General features: G+C 42.8%; 1 protein-coding gene across 1 annotated transcript in view; it reads left to right on the top strand.

Moving 5' to 3' along the window:
* Positions 1-800: 800 nt before the first annotated feature.
* dscamb (Down syndrome cell adhesion molecule b) overlaps positions 801-20,912 on the top strand; it is a gene marked incomplete at its 3' end in the record, with an annotated part of 192,844 nt that continues 172,732 nt past the window's right edge. Inside the window, exon 1 of the mRNA XM_080772257.1 lies at positions 801-908. Within this exon, the coding sequence (XP_080628383.1) occupies positions 866-908 (43 nt within the window). The 5' untranslated portion in view covers positions 801-865. The remainder of the gene's footprint in view (positions 909-20,912) is intronic.

Genomic DNA, 20,912 nt, shown 5'->3' on the forward strand with positions numbered 1-20,912 from the left:
GGCAATGAGGAATGAAAGCGTCTGCAGGGGCAGGGGAGAGAGGGGTTATTCTGTATAATGCTCTGAGGCAGCGTATAGTGGGTTGGCGCGGAGGACCAATGCGATTAGAGCTTAGGCAGCGCTGGGGAAGATGCGCGTACTTGCCTCGTGCTGGACGGAGAGAGGCGGTGAAGATGATTTGACTTTGGAATCTCAGAAAAAAAATCCGCCCGCTTCAGTTCACCCGGATTTGTTTGTCTTTCTTTAATTAACTGACCCCTCCACGGTTTATAGATTCTTTTTTTTCCTCCTTTTTTTTTCTTTCTTTTTTTCATTTTCGGGTAATTTGGTTGCAAACATGTTTTTTTGTGTGTGTGTGCCGTTTGAGGTTTTATTCAAGGGTTAGGATTTGACGTTTTTATCCTTTATATAGTTTAGCCAGTTATCTTTTTTCTTTATTATTTTGTCGTTGGGATTTTTTTTTGTATAGGGATGTGATATTCCACAACGCTCTGACTCAGCATCATCATCACACCTGGGCTTTACGCGAGCGCCGTCTCCCCTTTCAGCATCCCCTTTGAAGAACAGCAAGAAAGACACGGAGCACCGTCCGTCCGGGAGCTCTGCCCAACCAAGACAATCACACATTCTATATGCTCCAAGTGCAAATAAGGGGCAGGGAGACAGAGGGAAAAAAGACTAAATAAGTAGCGAGGGGGACAGTGAATATCATATTGAAAGTAGAGACTTGGTCCGGTTCCTCCAAGACAGTGGCAAATGTTTAACCTTACCCTAAGCACACAGAAGAGAATTCTAGGGAGGCATCGGTCGAGGCGTGCGGAGAAAGACGAGAAAGCATAGCTTGGGGGATTGAACGGAGCAGGGCATGTGGATATTGGCTTTTATCTTTTCCCAGAGCATCTTGAATGGTAAGTTCACCTGCTCATGTTAATGCTCATTATTACCTATTTCCCGGAGGGGAATTATACTATATAGCTATATGGCAAAGTGACTGAAGACGAAGGATGGAGGTCACCGGTGTTCCCACATGAAAAGATCCAATGTTTGTCAAAAAGCCTGTCACCTTTGATAGATGGGGGAGACGGGCGAGGCATGAACTGCGTTTTAATCGTTTCTGTTCCCCTATAATCATTAAATACAGACCCATATCCCCTGCCCTCGAAATATACATTAATAAGCACAACAACAATCAGACGAAATTGATGAATTATGTTTCTTTAGGTCAATTGTGGGGGCCTGCATTGCATTGTGTGCGGGATTAATTGGCGTTATTTAGGCTAAACTGACTTTGAATAGCCGTGACCTTACAGGTTAAAGTCTTAATGGCCAACATTAATGTAAACGAGCTTGCGTTTTATCTATTTTCTATTAAAGTGTGGTTTCACTGTGACCCTTAGTAATACATGACGTAGGCTATTTGATAATATAATGGACATTTGGTTGAACCCCTTTCCCCTCCCCCACAGCCAGCTTATTTTTTCAAGTTCAAAGTACCCCAGTGCATACAAGGGTGAAGAAACACACACAGACACACACTTATATCTGCTAATTGTATTTGTATATCAACACACATTTTCATTAAAAGATGGGTGACAGGCCTAATATCTGCTCTGCATATCCAATTTGTCATCAATATTTTGACAAGAGATGCATGTATTTTGCATTGAATAAATCCTATAGAAGGAAAAACAACTCCATGGAAATGTCTTAAGGACAAAAATATATAAAATGTTGCATACAAAGATTATAGAAAGGGAACATAAAATTGTATTTATATGTCCCAAGTACACCACCTCACCCCAAACTATTAACATTTGAATATTATTCAAATAGTCTACAAGTGTCCAATCTTACCAATCTTATATATATATATATATATATTGATGAGTATGTGTTTCTGCATGTATATGTGGGTGTATGCATGCACTGGCAGTCTGGCACACATGCAGTGAATGTGTGTCTGCATTCATTTGTATTTGTTTGCACTCCCCATATATCCACAATCAACTAGCAGAAATTGTATGCAATATATTAGGTTTGCAAGCTCAAAATAATCATTTATTTGCTTAGTCCCTTCTACGAGGAGGGATATATGGCTGACAGGGTGTGTACAAAAAAGGGAGTCAAAGAAGGAGAGAACAGGGAGGCTGGAAGAGGGAGAAGGAGAGAAAATGGAAACATGTCTAAGGAAAAAATACGATGGTCGACAAGACGGGGAACATTCAGATATAAACAAAATCAAACTCATTTTGTTTTGTAAATGTTTGTAGCAAAAGGCCACACAACTGAATTCAGAGAGGTGAGGTTTTAGAGGTATATGTAATGTATACATTAGAGCATATTGAAGGCTGGCTAGTTATACGATATGGTGCACCTATAGTATGCTGTACACCCCCAGACCCCCTCACACCCCACACCCCAAAAATGGCGAGGGAGGAGGGAGAACAAATGTATTTTTTTCCTGCTGGTCTGCATGATAAAAAATAAGCTTTTTCAAATGGATTTTTGTTTCCGTTTGTCTTTTTCATTGCTTAGGCAAGCCTCCAGTCTTGCGCAGTTTATTGACACTGAGCTCCACATAAAATGGTATCTCCCTCGGCCCAGCTTGGGCAGAAACTCATAAAGGCACAATGAGGAATCCTCATTAATCATAATCATCTGTCTGTGACATTAGATCAACTGCCATGCAAGATTGTGTCCATTTATTAGCAGATTATCGAGGAGGCCCCGTGGCAAGCAGCTGACAGGGAAATAAGCAATATACAGGGAAGAGAGTGTGCAGACATTTTTTTCTTCTTTTCTCATTCAACATTTCCCATCTTGTTTTTTTGGAACTGTCACTGCTAAGCTTTTATTTAAGAATTATTTAAGCATTTTTCTCATCGTGTGACATCAGACGTTCCTATTTATTTAATTTAATTTCGGTATCATTGCAGGAGCTTAGCCGTGTGATGTTGTCTCCATCGGTTGGCTGTTGTTTGGATTATCATCAGAATGAGGTGTTCATGGGCTGTGCAGGCGTTGTCAGAATGAATGAGTGACCTTGTAGATAGGAGCCAGCACAGTGATTGGTTTCTAGACAATTCTTGCTGTTTCAGAGTTAGGCCTATCACATGCTCACTGGCCTGTCTCTATGGTAACCTGTATTATGGGATTCAGGAGAGTGCAGGGTTGGTCCCCACCCGGCTGGACTCTGAGGTAACCCGGAAGTACTTAAATAAGGACTTAATTGCTTCTTTAAAGATCAGAGGGCTTATACATGAGTGACATACAGAATCGTAATTAAGCGTCTAATTAACATTGTGAAATCTGTGAGTGTGAGTGTTACGGCCTCCTATTATTACAATGTCATAATTTAGCGATCATAAAGAATTAGCTCTATCTCTATATTTAATATTTTGTTTCAACATTCTATCTGCTTTTAATCATTGCAACGTTGTCATTCTTTAAAAAATGAATCAATTTGCATGAATTCAAAGGAAACAGCAAATACCTTGTGATCTTTACAATTTAATTCTATACATGATTACATATGCATGATAAAATCCAGCTCATACTGTAGGCACATTTTAGTTTGCAAATTATTCTGGAAGAGCGTCACTGTATCTATCAAAGTGTATACATGTGTCACTTCAGCCATCAGGATAAGAGGCATTCTCCTCTCAAAAGATGCAAGCTCAAATCGACTCGCTCAAATTCTCATTGCAAATATATATTGAGGCAGGGCCCTTACTACTATGCAATGATTTATAGCTGTGCTCTACTGTATATCGCAACATGTATATAGCTGCATGTATTAACAGGAGTTTAGTCTTTTTTTGTTCAATGAATGAACATTGAGACTAAGTTTTAAGATCACTCAAATTTGAGTTTTTACTTCAATTAAGCATGACCTTAGCCAGAGTGAAGACATCAGGTTCTCTTAAAATATAAGGAAGTTCTTCCAGAGTGTCTTGCCCAGTGTAGATTACAGTACAGTAAATGGCTGCCAACATCACTTAGCCTGCCAATTTAACATGACCCCACATTATTTGTAACCTGAGAGGTTGGATGAGAATGCTATTGGGATAGATAGATTGGATGAACTTGGCTGTGAGTTGAAGGCTACTCTGTGTGTGTGTGTGTGTGTGTGTGTGTGTGTGTGTGTGTGTGTGTGTGTGTGTGTGTGTGTGTGTGTGTGTGTGTGTGTGTGTGTGTGTGTGTGTGGCGCACATGGAGGGAGTTAATCTACAGGGGACAATTAAGGCAGCGCAATGATTAGAGCCCCATCTGTTGGAGTGGTGAGGTGCTCCTGTGGAAAAAGCCCTAGCCTATTTACAGATGTCAAGGGAGCATATTTTGTCTCTGTCAGGCAGAAACCTCTTATCTCCATAGTTTAAGTTTGTGTGCATGTGCACGTTTTCCCGTTTTGAGCTCGTCGATCTGTTGGTCTTGCTATTTTTTTCAATTTAAATCCTGAAAAGTAACAGTTTTGAACATTATGAGTTTTCCAGAGACGATAATGTCGGGCGGACGTTGTATGTCCAAAACCGTACATTTTCATGAACTGGATAAAAAAGGAGTAAAGTCATTCCTGTTCCAATGCATGGTTAAATGGTTAATCACTTTAAAATCTGGCATCCATATTTTTTTGCCTGTCATTATAGGTTTTCTAAAATAGCAGATCTACAAGCTTACAGCAACTTGCATGTTTTCGGAGCTTCTATAGATCAGCTATTTTCACTACTGAAAAAATGAGAAGGCAAAAAAAACACAATTTTATACAATATAGTGGTCCTTGGCCTGAAAAACATTGAAGACCCCTGATGTAGGGTTTAAGTTGAGATATGAGGTTCCAACAGGACAGTGATGATGTGATCATCGGTAGTAGTGGCAGTGGTCCTGTGTATGCAGGCTTCCCAGAGCCATGAAGAGGGAGCACTTGAAACCTGATCAGCTTCCACCCCTCATGGTCCCCTAGGTCTGCTTACTAATTACCAATTAGGGTTCAGTTGCCGTAGCGATAGCACAACTCATGAGATTAGATGATGGCACGAACAAACATCCCAAAAGATACCCTATATCTACCCGAGCAACTGGTGGTTAAGTGCCTTTTTCAAGGACACCTAAGCAAGGCGTCTGAAGGAGAGAGAAATTATTTCTCATTTCTTTCCACACCGAGATTTTCTCAGCTGGTCCAAATCGGATCATATTTATACATTGTGATATGACTATGGGCTGTATTTTGCGTGTCTTAAGTACCAGGTCTTATTCCCTAACTTGAGTAAGCTAAAGACCTGGAGGCGTGATCAATGCTCTTTGGCCACTCAGAATAGCCAAATGGCATTGATCACGCCTCCAGGTCTTTAGTTTACTCAAGTTAGGGAATAAGACCTGGTACTTAAGACACGCAAAATACAGCCCTAAGAGTAGACCAGTATTTCCCAAACAATTGGTCCTGATTATTTTTTGGCCGCAGACTCATTCTTATGGGTCCCGACTAAATGTCCCTTATTTTCACCAGCTGCTTTAGAGTTATCGTCCTGATTGGCTGCCTCGTTTCTAGGCAACCAGACACTTTTTGCATCTAGCCGACCTCTCAGCCAATGGAATAGCTCAGCCAATGGAATAGCTCAGCCAATGGGATTGGAATAGCAATGCGTGCCGACCTCCGTGGGGAACGCCATGCAGACTACCGTGCCGACCTCCGTGGGGAACCCCATGCAGACTACCGTGCCGCCCTCCGCAGGGACCCCAGCTGTACCCTCCGAAATTATAACCGACTGTGCGTGAGCTTTGGAGGATGGGCTACCTGAGAGTGTACAAATACAACCAAATGGACCTATTTGTACAGTCTCAGAGTTTAAAAGGGTCCTTTGGTTCCATTTGTAGTAGGCTACACTCTCAGACATACAGCGTCACATGGACAGATCCTGTTCTTGTTTCCACACCTATGCACACAAATACAGATACACAGATATTTACATTTCATAGCACATTTCTGCAGATATAATAAGGCAACTGGTTATTATGACTGTCATCAATTCTTGTTTTTAAATTATTATTTCAAAATGTATTACAAAATCTGAAATATGTATTATTAGTACATTTCCATTACAATAGTACATTTTCCCCAAAATATAAAAACATTTTCCAAAAGAATTTCAGAACCAAAAAAGGTATAATTTGGAAATAGCAAATCTACAAGCTAAACGTGGCCATCGCAACATGTGAACATGCATGTTTGATATATAGGGCTTAGGTATACAAACCCACTTTGGTTCAGTTACTGCACGATGCAGTCTTACAATGAAGTATAAATGAGTCTTAAGCTGCCAGTGCCACACATTCTGAATCATCAACATGATTCCAGTAGAAAGTTGCCGGCATTACCGGGTAATGAATACACAAATGTGTGATCATAACAAGCTATCCCCTAGTTCACACATCCTAGCTGTATAATGAGGGCCAGTCAGCTGTACCACTGTACCTCCTCAAGATCTTCAGCCAGACTAGCTCTCTAATTAGGAGCAAGACATCAGAGACTGTGTGTGTGTGTGTGTGTGTGTGTGTGTGTGTGTGTGTGTGTGTGCTCACACATTGTTTCGCCCCAATGTAAAATCTAATTACCGATCACACTGTGTCTGTATGGATTCCGCTGAATCAGAAGTGTAATTGCGTCAGCCCGCGTGTAAATGGCTCTTGCATTAAAATGTTAACGATATCGTTTAGCATCTGCAAAGGGAAAGGGAGGGAGAGAGAGGCCCTCGGTGCCCAGATGTAGGTGTTTGATCATGCGTGTAAAGTGAGGTTGTACTACATTTGGTGTCGGGGTAGTGGCGTTGATGGGTGGGTGGGTGGGTGGGTGGGGGTTTCCCCTCACAGACTGGGTTCTCAGTGGAGAGGATGTTTTTAATTCACTCAGCACCTGTCAAAGTGACATGTTATATTACCGCGCTGCACTGTGCAGGCACTCCGATGGAAAAGATGAACACATGTAAAAACCTTATTTGACAGAACAAAATGGAAAAATCAAGATCAAATGGCTTACCACATACTCAGCCTTTATTTTCCTTGGATGAGGGGACTGATAAAAAGAAATGCGAAGATGATAAAGTTTATCCGGGCAGTTTGAGACATGCCAGCACCTTCCATGTTCCAGACCTGGCAACCTGCATGCATTTTGCATAATTATAGAAACCACGCAATTCTAGGTCTTAGTACGCTCGTACGAAACTACGCATTAGGTATTATCCACGTTATTATGGATCCCACAGCAGTTCCAGATGTCATTATGGATGATATGGATCGATATTACGGATTATCTTTTCATATCAATTGATTACGGTGATCAGCTGTGTCCAGTTCCCCCTCATAACACTCCGGTAGTGGTCCGTGAAAAAAATGAAAATGGAAATGGAGATTTTGCTGGCTTATGCTATATGAGGAGACAGTAATACAATATCTGGAGACAATAAATGACCAATGGGGGGATAATCAAAAGCATGTTAGCCTTCATCTTCCCCAGGAAATCAAACTATGTGGTGTCGATGCATTGGAAACACAACACTAACATTTCAAATTGCAACATTTGATTGACAGGAGATACAAACAAAATCGACACAACAAATTATTAATTTTGAATCTGCGATGATGGCATAAATCTGTTCCAATTAGTTATGCGGGAACATACAACTGAGTGGCAAAAAACAACTTTCTGGACTTGACAGTCCAAACATGCAAACAGAAAAGTCTGATCTGATTGCATTAAACAACGTTAAACTCACTTTGCCAGTTCGATTTGCCACTCACGTTATTCATGCGCCTCTACGGATACTGGATATTAAGTGGTTAACAGGAGACCGTTTTCTCATTGCCAGACCTACAGTATCTCCACGCTATAATTTAGCACTGTGCCAGTTGAGAAGAAAGCAGGACACTAACCTCGTGTTAGTCTGTACTGTATAGGCGCAACCTAAACAATTTTAGAATATTGGCCACTAATTAAGTCATTAAGTCTTAGTCATTTTAAGCATCTCTCAAAGTCAAGGTGAAATGATGCATTTCTTATAGCATGTTCATTATTTCAATCATACTCAAATTAATGAGTGTTGCACATGCCATATACTGTAGTTTGTGAACCCTCTAAAATGGTGTGTCTCAATGTTTCCTGTTTGGAAGAAAGGCCTTGCAAATTGCATTCAGACAGTTTGACACAAGACAACCAATGAAAGCATCCAACCAATAGACACAATGTCTATTGTGGTTGACAGGTGGCAGAGGTGTGATGAGCTATTCATCATCCTCCATGACAAGTATTCTCTTTGGCCCTCATAAATTCTGCCCCTTAATCCAGTCCCCTCCATGTCAGGGCCAGGCTTTGAACTCCACACATGCTAAGGCCTAAGGCTGGATTGATCTCCTTCTAGCTGGCCTCGGTGTGATAGGCTACAAGCTACATCATACATGTGCCCAATGTATCGTGGATTACTGTGGTGACTCACTTCTTCTGTCTGTCTCTCGGCCCTGCTTTGTTCTTCTCCCTCTCACCCTATTCTTTCTCTATCCCTATCTTCCCCCCATCTCTCTCTCCCTTGCATTCTTTCTCTCCCTCGCTTCCAGCTTTGACATCCTTCTCTCATACAGTATGTCACATACGGTAGTACTCTATTTTAATGCAGCATTGATCTGTAGGAGTCTAGTGGTCTATAAGAGGGACGGGTCTGTCTGTGTGTCCAGAGCTAATCTTGCCAACCACTGGACCGCATTTCGTGTGCACACTGCCACAATAATATCATTGCTGTTGGGCAGAAACCTCTTATCTCCATCTCTATTTTGGTAAATTAACGCCCTATAGCCTATCATACTACAGCGTCACACAAACGTTTCAAAAGTAGCAGATCTGCAAGCTCGAAACGCGGCACGAAGCGACACGTTTTGAGTTTAATCGATCTGCTACTTTTTGCTGTTTTGAAATTGAATCCTGAAAAGTTTTGGATTTAAGAGGCTTCCACCCGACAGAGACTTTAATGCATCCCTTGGATTCACCTCAGCCTTTCATCAGCTGGGTTTTCTTTCTTTGCCCAAACTCTAGCGGCTTTGTATTTGCAGGTATAGTCTTCTCAGTCAGATTATGTGTGACTTACCCGGATGGTGTTTTACGAAAAAAAGCCTGGCCCCCTATTTGTGGTGCTGCATAGTCCAAATAGCAAAGTAGGCTATGGGAAAACAGAGGAGGCAGCGGCGGATAGACAGAGTGACAGAAAGACAAATGGCTCCAGCTTGGTTTCTCGACACTGCTCTTTATTTTTAAACCTGGCACAGATGCTAAGATTTAAGACCAAGTTAGTGGCGCTTTATTTTTAGCCGGCCATTCTTAAAGTGCTGTCATCTTGTTGGAGTTGAGGTAAGGTGTGGAAGGTAGTAGTGTGTGTGTGTGTGTGTGTGTGTGTGTGTGTGTGTGTGTGTGTGTGTGTGTGTGTGTGTGTGTGTGTGTGTGTGTGTGTGTGTGTGTGTGCGTGCGCCGTGCGTACATGTTTGAATAAAAGCTCATGTGTGTATATGTAGCGTGGGGATGTGTGCGTCGGCTCAGTATTTGATTTTGGTTCTCAACCTCTTTTGAGCTGTTTGGAATATGGAATATTGGGCATTTGGAATGCTCTAGCATATTTCAAACAGTCCTCAAGAACCACTGAACCACTGCACCGCACACCACCTCCCCACAACAAGAACCACTGCACCGCACACCACCTCCCCACAACAAGAACCACTGCACCGCACACCACCTCCCCACAACAAGAACCACTGCACCGCACACCACCTCCCCACAACAAGAACCACTGCACCGCACACCACCTCCCCACAACAAGAACCACTGCACCGCACACCACCTCCCCACAACAAGAACCACTGCACCGCACACCACCTCCCCACAACAAGAACCACTGCACCGCACACCACCTCCCCACAACAAGAACCACTGCACCGCACACCACCTCCCCACAACAAGAACCACTGCACCGCACACCACCTCCCCACAACAAGAACCACTGCACCGCACACCACCTCCCCACAACAAGAACCACTGCACCGCACACCACCTCCCCACAACAAGAACCACTGCACCGCACACCACCTCCCCACAACAAGAACCACTGCACCGCACACCACCTCCCCACAACAAGAACCACTGCACCGCACACCACCTCCCCACAACAAGAACCACTGCACCGCACACCACCTCCCCACAACAAGAACCACTGCACCGCACACCACCTCCCCACAACAAGAACCACTGCACCGCACACCACCTCCCCACAACAAGAACCACTGCACCGCACACCACCTCCCCACAACAAGAACCACTGCACCGCACACCACCTCCCCACAACAAGAACCACTGCACCGCACACCACCTCCCCACAACAAGAACCACTGCACCGCACACCACCTCCCCACAACAAGAACCACTGCACCGCACACCACCTCCCCACAACAAGAACCACTGAACCACTGCACCGCACACCACCTCCCCACAACAACTTACTATATCATTGCTGTCGGGCAGAAACTCGACACCAATGATATATATTATTTCAACTCTTTGTGTTTTTTCGGAAATTAACGCCACACTTGATCATACTGCAGTGTCACACAAAAGTATCAAATGTAGCAGATCTGCCACTTTTGATGTTTTAGAATTTGAATCCTGAAATCTAACATTATCCACCCGACAGAGAGAACATAAGAAATAATAGTCATTCTATTTTGTATTTTATTTCATGTTAATATTTAACATTACTGATCTTAAAGAAGCATTTATACTTTATAATTTTACATTTTATAACATTTTCCCATGGACCACCTGTAATCATGCCATTCATGGACACCACTGGTTGAGAAACAGTGGTTTAGGTTTAGGGCTTTTCAACCTTTTCTGGATCAGGGACTAGTTGAAAATCACAAAAGGTTGTGGTCAGATGGGTGGGCCACGTGCAATGCATTTTCAGAGCATTTTGTATGATAAATCGATTTATCTGTATAGCAATGAAAACAAACTTTTAACGTTTTTAAATAAAAAATCACACCCGTGCGAACTGAGCGGTGCAACTATACAGTACATGTTCTTTGGTGCCTTTAGAGTCAAGCACAGTTGTTGACTTAAGCATGAGGGTTGTAATGATGTTTGTGCGTGCGTGTGTTTGACCCATGTGATCCCAATTAGCTGACTGCTCAGTGTGCATCTGCAGGGGTCAATAGGTCATGCTACAACAGACATTCCGTGCACAGTCAGTACACACATGATGTTTTCTTGATAAAAAAAACAGTAAGACGCGCTGAGGGCAAGAAGCAACCTCGCATCCGCCTGGATGACGGCAGACTGCTGGGCGAGAACTGGCGCTTTGGCATGGGGGGTCAGATCAACATATGGAATGAATTCTGTACTGGCCATATATGGAGCGTGTCTTGAGTGTACGGGGCCTTAATTTTCGGGCCTGTTGAGAACTCTATTTTTCACCGGCTGCCCGGCGTGGCTGCACTAATAATTTTGGGGCGGGCCCGTCTAGAATTTGAATGGACAGATATCAGTCAAAAGGGAGACATCAAAGAGGAAGGACGGGTGGGGAAGGATCAACATATGGAATGTCAGAACAGGTGTGCTTATGGACACTTGAGGTCAGATGTAGAGTTGCTGGCCGGCTCCATATGTGCAGATCTAGGTGATGATCTAGTCTTCTCCATGGGTTTGATGAGGTCAGTGTCGTGATCTTCATATATGGAGACGGCCATATATGGAGTGTGTCACAAGGCGTGATGGACTGATGGCCATATATGATACTGTGATGTGTCACGAGGCGTGAGGGACTGACGGCCATATGGTGGCGTGACGGACGGAATGATGGACGGACTGACAGGTTTTGCAGGTTTTCAGATACCTACTGTCGAAAAAGGTTGAGAAACAGTGGTTTAGGGCCGTGGCTCTCAACCTTTTCAGGTTTATGTAGTAATGGCCTTTCCCTTTCTTTCTTTTTGAGGTGTTAAAAGGGGTCACTTCACTGTCATCTGGGGGACCCCCCCCATCATGTGGGTACCCCCCTGGGGGTCCCGACCCACAGGTTGAGAAGCAGTGGTTTAGGGTGTGACATGAATAGAGCCACAGGAGTCTGATTTATGTCCTTCTAGCCTCTCATCGATCCTCCTAGCCTGGTGTGAGACTGAGTGCATCGTCAATACTCCTAGCACTTTACGGCGTTCCTAGAATTCCCCCGACCTCCAGTCAGACCAAGGTGCAGGGTTCCATTTGTTTGGAGGGGGAGGATCCATGCCTCTGCTTTTGATATCCTTCCCCCTGGTCATTCGCTTTTATGGCTGGTGAGGTCTTTTTTGTATCCCTGCTTCTGGTAAGACTGAATTAAACCTTGTTTTGGGAACAACGCAAATAGGCAATAACCATAGTGTCAAACTTTGTCCTACACAAACTCCCCAAAAATTCCCATTGACAATGAATGGAGACTTACGTCAGTGTCTGAGAAAATAGGCATAGTGTCTATTTTACGTCGTGATGATGTACAATGATAAGAGCGCCCCTCACTTCACACAGGTGTGATTTTTAATAAAAATTCAACAATTGGGAAAATAGCTCATCCACAATCCCACATGTCTCATCATGATTTGTGGATGTAGAGCTTGTAGGCTATTTTCACCATTTTCTGTAAAAAATGTGTGTTTTTACAAATAGAACTCTGAATTCCCTCGACCTCCAGTCAAACCAAGGTGTGATACTGCAGTACAGGGCCATGTGCCAATGTATTTGATTACAGAGCAGGTCCACCGCAGATGAGGAGAATTTCCAATTTCCAGGTCCAGTGCTGTTATAGGATTGAGGGTATCACGTCTGTGTTGCATGAAAAGAGAAATGATTTTGACAGAACTCCACATGCGTCCAACAGCATGGAACATGTCACTGTTTACATGTTGCATATGTGTCCCCGTAGAGTAGACTGTTGCCAGGATGAGGTCTATTATCTATCCCATCCGTCCCCACAAGTCATTATGCTAATTCCTGTTTGGTCAGATGATTAACACTATTATATCTCGATTAATTCCAAAGTACTAAATGCTTCTGAATATATTTGTGCCTGCTCGGCTTCACACTGCCCCGGTGTCCTCTGACGACACGTTAAAGGTGGAAATTGACCTGAGAGGAGAGGAATGGATGGAGGTTGGGAGAGAAGAGAAGAGAAGAGAAGAGAAGAGAGGGGATGGGAGGAGAGGAGAAGAGAAGAGAGGGGATCAGGGGATGGGAGGAGAGGAGAGGAGAAGAGAAGAGAGGGGGTGGGAGGAGAAGAGAAGAGAAGAGAGGAGAGGAGAGGAGAAGAGAGGGGATGGGAGGAGAAGAGAAGAGAAGAGAGGGGATGGGAGGAGAAGAGAAGAGAAGAGGGGATGGGAGGGGATGGGAGGAGAGGAGAGGAGAGGAGAGGAGAGGAGAGGAGAGGAGAGGAGAGGAGAGGAGAGGAGAGGAGAGGAGAGGGGAGAGAGGAGAGGAATAATGTGAAATAATTTCCTTTCCGTGCAGGCAGTGGTGTGCTGAGAGAGGGAGCAGTAATAAAGCAAGCTGGGGGCTGGGGAGAGATGAGGAAGAACGGAGGGGGGGGGGGGGGGGTGCAATGGCGCTGGCTAGAGGGGCTGCTGAAAGGAGCCGTGCTGTGGTCCCTTAAGTGTTGAATAAACATGCTTGGTTTAGAGAATTGGCTGCGATAAATGTTTAATATGATAAGTCCATAAAGACGGTCAAATGAGTCTGGAGTATTTAAATGAACATGGCACACAGCAGAAGCAGTTCTAAATGGGCAGGGAGGGTGGGGGGGGGGGGGGGTGTAGGCCCTGGAAATGGCAGCAAGCACTAATAAGATGAGAGCAGCCAGCTGTTCTGACATCAGCACTGACAGACCTCGCCAGCTGTGGCACAGCTGTCTCTCTCTGATCTCAACGTAACGACGAGTCTTAATTGTAATCATAACAATAATCAAGAGTGATTAACCAAAAGGAAAGAGTAACAAAACAAGCCTCTTACATAACATACCGGTAGCATAAATAGCAGATCTTCTAGCTCACAATGTGTCACATCGTGATGTGTTGCGAGCTTATAGATCAACTATTTCCACTGTTCATTTATGAAGCATACATTAGGGCTTAAGTGGTTATGGTGAACTACTGATATTGTAAAGGGAAGAATTGCGTTGCTAGCTTGTAGTACAACATGAAAAACAAAACGGTTGCAAAACAAAGTACAGGTGATTGCTTAATTAACGTAATTTGATAAACTGGCCTGCAATAGAGCGTCGTAGTCCCGCCCCCTTTCATGGCGACGCCAGGCCCAGGAAATAGTTCCCAATGCATTTTTCCCATAGATATTTATACCTTATAAGTGTTGTACAAAGCCAACTCTTGTCGTGACAAATCATGACAACAGTGAAGAGAAGAGAGTCCGCACACAGGTTTGCTCCAAGGTGTTTGTTTTTTATTCAGAACACCATAAATATAACACGACGTTTCGGCCGTGAACGGCCTTCATCAGGTGATAATCGGCAGTATATGTGACAACTCCCTTTTAAACCTAGTCGTCACATCACGTGACTGATGACGACTGCATGGGCAGGTGATTCACTAACACCAATAAGTGACATGACAATCAATATGAACATGAATAACCACCACATCAAGCAAGTTTACAATAAGGCAACACAGTTTTCAAAAGAACAATTTCAATAAAACTTGCTGGTTTTTGCTTGTTACAGACTGTTTTAGTATTTTTTTTTTAAATACATTTTTTAATATTTTTTATATATTAGATTTTGCATTTTTTGTTTGTTTTTAGTTTTAAGATTTAAAAAGCTTTTGGTACCAAAAGTAGTTTACAGTTTGGGCAGTCTGCTCCAAAATAGTGTTAATCAGTCAGAACAATATCAAAGGGAACAGGTAAGAGACACATGAAGGCTAGCATTCAAGATCAATCAATGGTTCTCTGGACATCGGCCAGTAAAGCCATCAAGATAAATTTAATTTAAAGTGGACAACCCTGATAAAAGACAAGTAATCAGAAACACCAATCCCAAAAGCCCAGTAGCCCAACACTTTAATAAAATGGGCCATGCCGTGGCATCGCTCCGGTATGTGGGCATAGAGAGGGTGCAGCTACCACGGAGAGGTGGAGATATCCACAACCTCCTCTTAAGAAGGGAGGCATATTGGACCTACACCCTCCGCACCCTACAACCCCATGGACTAAATGAGGACTATGAGTTATCAGCCTTCCTGTAAATAGTGAGCAAGGACTTAACAATCAGATTCCCCTGTGTGAACTGAACTGCATGTTGACTCTATATTTATCCATTTATACTTATACTTATTATTTAAGACTTTTGGTCTTGTGAAGTATACTTCTCGTTACTTGTCTTTTATCAGGGTTGTCCACTTTAAATAAAATCATGACAACAAACACAATATTTTGGACCAAACAAATAATTACAAAGAAGAAAAACAACAAAAGAAGTGTTGTAACCTGCTGTTTTCTTCTTCTTTCTAATTATTTGTTCAGCCCGAAAAATTGTGTTTGTTGTCATGATTTGTCACGACAAGAGTTGGTTTTGTCCGCGCCGTAAACGTCTTTAAATAAATACTTTCTGAAAAGTCTATGAGGAAAATGAACGGAGATTTATTTTCCGGGTCTCTCGAGGGGGCGGGATTGCGACGCTCTATATGGAAAGCAGCTCACAGCATTATAATGATCACAATATCGATCAAATACCTTAGCCGGCATGCAGGTAGATAGCATAGTGATAATTCCATCTATAAGACCACCTAAATCCTAAAGTTTAAGGACTAAGAATATTGTTGCCAGGCAGAGAAACCTCTTATCTCCAATTCTCCATATTCAAACTTTGTGTATTTTATTTATTTATTATTATATATCTTTTGTAAATGAATGCCCTATTTGATCATACTACAGCGTCACAGCTTGTCGATCTGCTAGTTTTTATGCTTTTGAATTTGTCACAGTCACGGTTTTGGACATAAAGTTTCCACCCGACAGAGATGATATGCTCTGAAGTAAAGATCCTGACAACAGATATCTGAACAACAAGGTTACTACCATTTAAGCCCTACAGTAATATGAACAACAGATATCTGAACAACAAGGTTACTACCATTTAAGCCCCACAGTGATATGCAAGGGATAACGAGCCGGTCATTGATGATTAGATCCCTACGCGAACACAGCTATACTGAAGAAATTAATAGCCGCCCTACCTTCACCCAAAAGTAACCAAACAAAAGGATTTCATTGCTTACGTTAATGAAAGTAGTCTGAAAGTAAACTTTTGGTAATTGTATCGTCTACTCAGGTTTATGTGAACACCCTGCAGACAGTTTTTAAGTTGCTTGATTCAGTATTTAGATATTTGACATTCATTTTAGCTGCTATACAAACCCATTGTACTCTATTTTAACCATGTCAGATTCACTTTCTTTCTGGTGACCGCCCTCCTAATACGTGAGGTGCTCGTGTTTTTTAATTACTTTAATTTTATTTTTAATAATTATTTTTAGATTGTTTTATGGAGCCTTGTTCTTTCCCTGATGCTTTTCATCCAAAGTAATTATTAAAAAGAAATGAAAAAAGTAATCTAATAATTGCGGTGAAACTGTGCACACACAGTTCTCAGATTGCTTTCAGAGTTGTAGACCCTGCAAGGGTCCATTTGGACCCTGTGTGATCCGCGGTTCCCATGTTGAGAACCAGCGTTGTAAGCATACTGTAGTACTGTATAACAGCAGCATTGTGGGATGAAACCCAATACAACAAACTGTTGTATTGCATGAAATTAATATTGTGTGTTTTTGCTTCCTTTTAATATATCTATATCATTTTCCCCTGGCCGTCACAGTCAGTTACTGATGCACGCGCACACACACACACACACACACACACACACACACACACACACACACACACACACACACACACAGTAATAGATTTCTCCCCGGTAGCTTTTTTTTATTCATCGTTAACGGCAGCAGAGGGAGCCGCTATAGTTTGTTACAGGATTATCCCTCTCATCAGATCCACTTTCCTGCACTCATCAGCAGCAAGCAAGCCGCAGCATAATTTAGACATCAACGTTTAGCTGCCACTCCGCTTTACCCAACTGAGAAACAAGTCTAGCGTCTCACTCCCTTCCCTTAATGAGACAGACAGCCTCACTGGCCCACTTAAGACATGAAAATAGACCAGGGGGGGGTTGCAGGGGGAGAGTTGGCTATGGAGAGGGGGGGCGTGCTAACGCCCGCCCGCCCCTGTTAGACATCAGAGGCTTGGATCTGTCGGTGTGCATCAGCCACTTGCAGACAGTGAGGTCTTTCTACTGTCACAGCCCCCCGCTTAATATTCATGAGAGCAAATTGTGAGACAGTCATTTAACTCCTGTGCATGGTGTATTGCCTCTGGGCAGATCAGATCAGATCGTAGGGGAATGCTTACTCACACTAGGCTGCCGTGCCTAGTGCCTACAGTACCAGGTCATGCTAGATAGTTGTCTCTTTCTTTAACTACCCTCCCTGAGATTACTGCTAGATTTGCACAGGAGACTACATAACCCACTAAACCCGCATTTTATTCCATTATTTCTCCCTGCGTAATACGCTGTTTAATTCGCCGTTTTTTAATAACTTAAAAGAAATAGCGGCTTTGTCGCGGACCTGGTGACGAGACCAACGCTTTATGATGACGTAACCGTAAATCAACCAACCGCCGGCTTGCAAGGGCTTCTAGGAAAATGAGTACAATGCAAAGTGAACGAGGGAGTATGGACGATCTTAGCCCGCTTTTCTCTTTGTCTGTGAGTCGGATCGCGGAAGTGGCTCATGTGTCGGCTCAATAACAAATCATGGGACTATTTTCAAGCGGATTTTATAAAGACCATAAACGTCAACGTAATAACATGTTATTATATGAATTAAAGCAATAAAGGTGTTAAGACGTGTGAATCCCTTGACTCCTTCAAAACCGCTCTCAAATATATATGGGGACTAGGTTGGCGGAGGGTGTGTAGAACCCAGGATCACATTAGATAATTGACACGGGTGAAAAATGGGTTACAAAATCGTGGGATAAAATAATTTATTAAAAAAAAACACTCTCAAAGAGCACCTACAGACAATCACACTGGCCCCCGTAAATAAAGTCTGAGTCCCCCCCATACTGTACTTGTTCTTCCTTTTTTACTTTCTTTATATGATGATTTCCTGTTTTTATAGAAGTGTATATTTGTGCCCCCCTGGTGGCTTTTTCTTTTTTTGTTTGTCATTATTGTAACTTCATACTCATTTATATTGTTCATGTCATTCATGCTTTGTTTTGTTTTACAACATTACATGATTGACATTGACATGACTCACATGCTGATTGGCTATGGTATGCCCCCCCCCAAAACCCCCACAAACCTATACCCTGGGCCTACAGCAACCTATGATATGGGGGGGTTTATCCAATCACTATCATGCAAGGTCTTAGTTTGAGCTTGTATTTCTTCTGTGTATGCTATATGTATACAGAACAGTGATCCAGTAAATCTTTTGAGAACAGCCGCTGTAGAATTTCTTTAGAAATTCGGACACTAGCAATGTATTATTTGGGAGCATAGATTGCACAGTAGTACCAACAGTGTATAAAGAAATGGAACAGGATGAGGATTTGTTTTGCGTGCGTGTGTGCGTGCGTGCGTGCGTGTATGTATATGTGTGTGTAACTGGAACAAGCCAGGTATAAACTCTGGGTCCCATGCAAGCCTGTGCCCTCGGGGCGCGGAGCAGCGAGTTTCTTTAATTACCCAGGATTCATGCTGTCACACTGTCACCGCGAGGCACCCGGTGCCACCACTGCCGCCATGCTGTGTGGAGTCCTCAAGTTGCTTGCCATGCGATGACAACTCAGACAATGGCCTCGCTCGCTCTCCAGATGCAACACGGGTGCCCTGTAAAATATAGGAACCTGAATCGATCTCTCGTTTCCCTCTTTTCTTGTTCGTTCTATCGTGTCGCCCCGTCCACTGCATCAGAATAGGCCTTTAAAGAGAGAGAGAGAGAGAAAAAAAAGAAAACCCCAGACCAAGTCAAAGAAGAAATTGCATCTGTGAGCTCTCTGTTTGGGTTTGTGTGTTGTCAGCAGTTGCCTGGGTACAGTAGCACTGGATCCTTGGGCCTTAGAATGCAAACCAGACCCAAGGAGGGAAAAATCTTAACCAAGCACTGCATGACTTTTAACTCCTCACAGAAAAACTACAAGGACAGCAAGGTGTGGACTAAACAGCTGATCCAGGGTCAGATGGCTCATTTCCCTGCTAATGGTTAAGGTTAGCTTCAGACACGAGGAAGCTGATCCTGTGTAAGTGATTAGGGGCAAGTTGGTCTTCTTGGTGCATAGCAAGGAAGGCAGAGAGGAAGTGCTAGTGTGCGTTCATCTATTTACCTGAGCTCTGCTCCCATCAGCATTGATTGCACGTTTGCTTAAATGAAGCGGCCCAGTAGCTCTCAAAGCGCTCTGTCATGGTTGGTTACCCACCTCTGTCAGCTGATCAACTCTACTGTGTGTGAGGGATCGTAGCAGCATGCAGCACCGTGGCAAAAACTATCGCTGCAGTTTCTCACGTTGCATTGTAGATTGAGAACATTAGCTCGGCTGATTCATTGATTTGTGTTTGGGATTAAATTGATCATCGGTCTGTAGATATAGCATTATTAAAAAACGATAAAACCCATTAACACCTGAGGCAGATTCTACGAATGCGTCACAAATAGCAGATGTAGAAGCTCGCAGCGTGGCACAAAGTGACACGCTGTGAGCTTGTATATCTGCTATTTTTATAGCCCAGCGCTAAAAATCTAATATTGACTGACAGATTACAAATGCTCTTGCTCTTGTGTCTTAACGCCAATTTATATGGCAGGAGCTACTTCTTTTTACCTACGTATAGGTACTGTGCAGTCAGTTATCATTTGATATGACACGTGTCCATATATGTATTGTGCACTTATGTAGCTTACAGTTATGTAACATAATTGTAATGAGACACAATGTTCAGTATGAAACATAAGGTCACATTGCGGATGAAAGGTGACGATTTGTTATCCAAGAAGCTAAATATAGAATAGAAATAACATCTACAGTATGTGAAGAAATACAGTATGTACTTTCAGATCAGTTGTCAAATGTTCCATCTCCAGACAGAGAAACTTGGACAAGGTTAACCGCCTGACCCTATTCTGGGCATATCATAATGATCGGAGACACTATATATATATATATATATATATATATATATATATACGGTATATATATATATATATAGCAGGCAGGCAGACAGACAGACAGACAGACATGGCAGGCTTTACTAGATAGCCTACAAGATACGAGATACAAGGTTTCTACCCAACACCAACTAAATGCACAAACTTCCCTTATCAAAGCCTAAAAAACATTTACCGGTAGATATAGAACATAACATATTAGATGAAGTAGTATAGTACCTCAAAGAAACACAGCCATCCTTTTCTCATTCCAGCAAGAAAAAGAGATGACAGATTAGAGCGAAAACAACCTCCCGTCCCCTTCTTCTCCCTAGAGATTTTCTTTAAAAAAAAATCATAGTCAATTATAGATGCATATAATGCATTATTGAACAGTGTCATTTATTTCGCCTTTACGGTTCAGCTCATGAAAGATTTTGCCAATTACTGGTTTCCTCTCGGGTAATGTAGTAAGTGGTTTGGCCTTGAGGCTGGTTGTTGGGGCGTGACACGGAGGTCTTTGTGAGGTCTTTGAGGACAAGCGTATACCTGAGACTTCATTTATGGTCTGACTTGTGTGAGCTTAC

This window comes from Protomyctophum bolini (assembly GCF_963924005.1).
Source record: "Protomyctophum bolini genome assembly, chromosome: 9".
NCBI classification, from domain to species: domain Eukaryota; kingdom Metazoa; phylum Chordata; class Actinopteri; order Myctophiformes; family Myctophidae; genus Protomyctophum; species Protomyctophum bolini.